Source organism: Cornus florida, unplaced genomic scaffold (genome assembly GCF_030987335.1).
Source record: "Cornus florida cultivar Cherokee Brave unplaced genomic scaffold, ASM3098733v1 CherokeeBrave_3.0.0_Hap2_Chr02, whole genome shotgun sequence".
In the NCBI taxonomy this organism is placed as follows: domain Eukaryota; kingdom Viridiplantae; phylum Streptophyta; class Magnoliopsida; order Cornales; family Cornaceae; genus Cornus; species Cornus florida.
In genome coordinates this window covers 26622658-26625828 of record NW_026775572.1, presented here as the reverse complement: position 1 = coordinate 26625828, position 3171 = coordinate 26622658, and the positions used below count along the sequence as shown (strand labels likewise).

Below are 3171 nucleotides of genomic sequence, written 5' to 3'. Positions count from 1 at the left end.
TAGTCGGTCGAACGTCACCCTGGGCATGACATTCGCACTACTTCCTGGATCAATCAGGACTCTCCGAACCAGGCATTCTGCAATTGTCAAACTGACGACTAGTGGATCTTCATGAGGAATCTGAACGCGTAGTAGGTCCGCTTTATCAAACTTTATCGATGTGGACGCGTTCTGCTGGTGTAAAGCATGTACACTGCCAATTATTCTTTTCAGTTGGGCCTGGCGTAACCTCGTCCTGAGCAACTCTTCTGACTCGGTCGTTTGTTCAGGTCGGCCATGAATTGCGTTTATAATCCGGACGGGTTGGGAGTTGTGTTGGTTCAGCCTCTGGTTTCGCTTGATTTTCTCAGTCGGGCGGTTATGCTCTTGCGCTGGACCCTGAACATAGCTTGCAAACTCCCCCTTTGTGATCAGCATCTCTACCTGCCTCCTTAGGTTCCTGCATTCGTTAGTCTGATGCCCAAAATCACTATGGAAAGCACAATGTTTAGTCTGATCCCTCTATTCAAGAGGTTGCCTGAGTGGCAAAGGAGGACGAAACTTATCTTTGTTCTCCTGGTATAGCCTTGCTAAAGTGACTCTGAGTGGACTGACTGATTCCTCCTCCCTGGGCCTCTTCTCCGCCTTCCATGAGGGGTGACGTTATGGTTGAGCTTGTTTTTGCCGGATCTTGGCTTTGGACTTCTCCTCCGTCGAAATAATTGACGTCTTCCTTGAATTAGCTGCTTCTTCCTCCTCGAGGCGAACAAAATCGTCTGCTCTCTCGTTCAGCTCGTCCATTGTCTTTGGCGTATTAACCACCAAGCTAGTGTGGAACGGCATCCCCCGGTTCATTGCGAGTTTAAATGCTTGGACTGCTGTTGACGGGTGACACTCTATTACCATGCTCTTAACGAGGTTGAACCGGGTGAGAAAAGCTTGGAGCCGCACATCATCATGCTGCTTCATTGCAAAAAGGCTCGATACATCCTTAGCCGAACACTTATTCCTGTAATACTGGCTTATGAACTTATCGCATAAGTCCTGGAAACTGGCGATTGAGCCTTGAGCCAGATTCTTGAACCAATTGAGAGCTGGTCCAGCCAAGCTCGTAGGGAAACACTTGCACATCAAAGGATCATTATTAGTGTTCAAAGCCATTTTTAACTGAATATGGTATATGTGATCGACCGGATCGGTTATTCCGTCAAACAGAATGAAGATCGGCATGGAAAACTTCTTCGGATTCGGCGCGTTCAGGATTTCATCAGTGAACGGCGATGCGACCGTCCTTGCTGAGGAACGCAATGCTTCGTTTTCTCTTGAAAATCGTGACGAAAATCCTCGATCGGCAGATCTCCTTTCCGAGCTATTGTAATCAACTGTCGCTAATGAAGGTCGGTATGGTGGATTGAACGACCTATCCTCCGCAAATTCACTCCGCCATGGTGACGCAACCCGATGTTCATACGCCGGTGCTTCCTCCCTCATAATCCGTTTGTGATGCGGTTCCAGACGAACAGATCCTTCTCGATCTTCTACTCGGCCGACATTCGGAGGCAGATTACCAATTATATCTTCATCACGACGTAGACCACCACGATTGACATCTTCTGGATCACCGTGACGATCAGCTTCGGACGATAAAGCACCCTCTCCTTCAGAAGGTGGCCTCGGAATTGCAAGAGCCTCACGATGCTCCATTCCAGCTCGTAGCTCTGCATTTTCTTTCCTCAAAGCATCGATCATGTTCATCAGCTCGTCGAGCTTTGTCTGCTGGCCGTTCTCTAAAGGATTCGAGTTCGCCTCTCCGATCATCATTCCAGATCGGAGCAAAGTCATCAACTGCAGACTTCTTGACCAAATCAGAGCTCCGCTAACGCGCGCACACCAAATCTGAACTTACACTTGCTGAATTCAGTCCGCTACTGGCCGGATTCAGTAATCACAACAAATCGCAATTGTGCAGTTCGCCGGATCAAGCACGAATCTGATCTGCTTGGATCGGACGCCAATTTTCCGAAATCAACCGGAGCCTAGACTTGTCAAGACAAATCGTATTATCACCAATGTTGATTCAGCTTTCGCAGATTAATCGTCTTCCTCGCAGAATGCGTTGAATCGACCCGATCTGGAATGACATCAATCATTCCTTCCTGTTCTTCCCACAGACGGCGTCAATTGAAAGTACAAAGAATTTTTCCCTAATTGTAGAGAGAGAAACTTTACACTCTCAATGATTTTTTCCACCCCTTTTCCCTCTCAATCCCTTCTATTTATAGACGGTTACAACCTTCATTGAGCTGGTCCTATCCTGCTCTCCTTTGGCTGGACTCGATTTCTCTCATTCTATCATGGGCTTCTGAAATGGCTTTATGGACCTGGGCCCGTACGGCGCGAACTGGCTTCATCCTGTTCGTCCACACCCGACCCATCCTATGCAATGTGGATCACTCCAAACCCAGGTCGTTTTGGTATCCTCAAGCATTGAGCATTGTAGTAAGGACAAAAACAGTGACATTCAGAGCACATATAGTACTCATTAGTAACACCATTAACAAAATTCAGTTTCAGGTTCCTGCAGTAAATTTCAGCTGCACTTCGAGGACGAAGCAGCAAGTCCTTGCACTTCATGCTTTGTAGATGTTCCTTGTCAAGATTCTCAACACTTTCATATAAGTTGTTCAAACAACCAAGGTCCGCTTCTAGTGAGTGTTCGCAGGCAAGTCTCAGAATGTTTCCTATAGTCATAGTCATGAAGCTGAAGAGAACATCAACAAAATCCTTCTTGGACTCAGCAAAAACAAATTGATTTTTCTCTATTTCCACCATCACCTTCAGACTTAGACTTTGTAAAGCTTTGCTCGCCGTCATTTGAAGGGGAAAAAAAAGGTAGACAGCTATGTGGCAGATAGTTCAATTAGCAAAATTCAGCTTGTATCTGTAATGAATGTAACCTGCATCAAAGTTTCATAAACCATTAGAAACTGATATTCTCTTTCCCTACAACTTCCCTTTTCTGGTGCAGGAGAAGCATTAAGAAATTAGTCAATCAAAATAATTCCTAGACTGTCTTTGTACGCTTAATCAAGTAACTCTTAAAGCATAAAAGGCACATAATTATACCCATTTTGAATAATCAAACCTTTGAGTACTGAATGTAGCTGGTTAGGAAAAACAAGAGACTGAAAC

The 3171-nt window shown here is 45.5% G+C and overlaps 1 protein-coding gene across 1 annotated transcript; it reads right to left on the bottom strand.

The window, feature by feature from the left end:
• Positions 1-2415: 2415 nt before the first annotated feature.
• On the bottom strand, positions 2416-2853 carry LOC132295900 (uncharacterized). Its single transcript, XM_059794163.1, has one exon. The coding sequence runs from the start codon at positions 2851-2853 to the stop codon at positions 2416-2418; it is 438 nt and encodes a 145-aa protein (XP_059650146.1).
• Positions 2854-3171: the final 318 nt, after the last annotated feature.

Coding starts and splice junctions, on each gene's coding strand:
- LOC132295900 (XM_059794163.1), bottom strand. CDS start 2,853: ATGACGGCGAGCAAAGCTTTACAAAGTCTAAGTCTGAAGGTGATGGTG.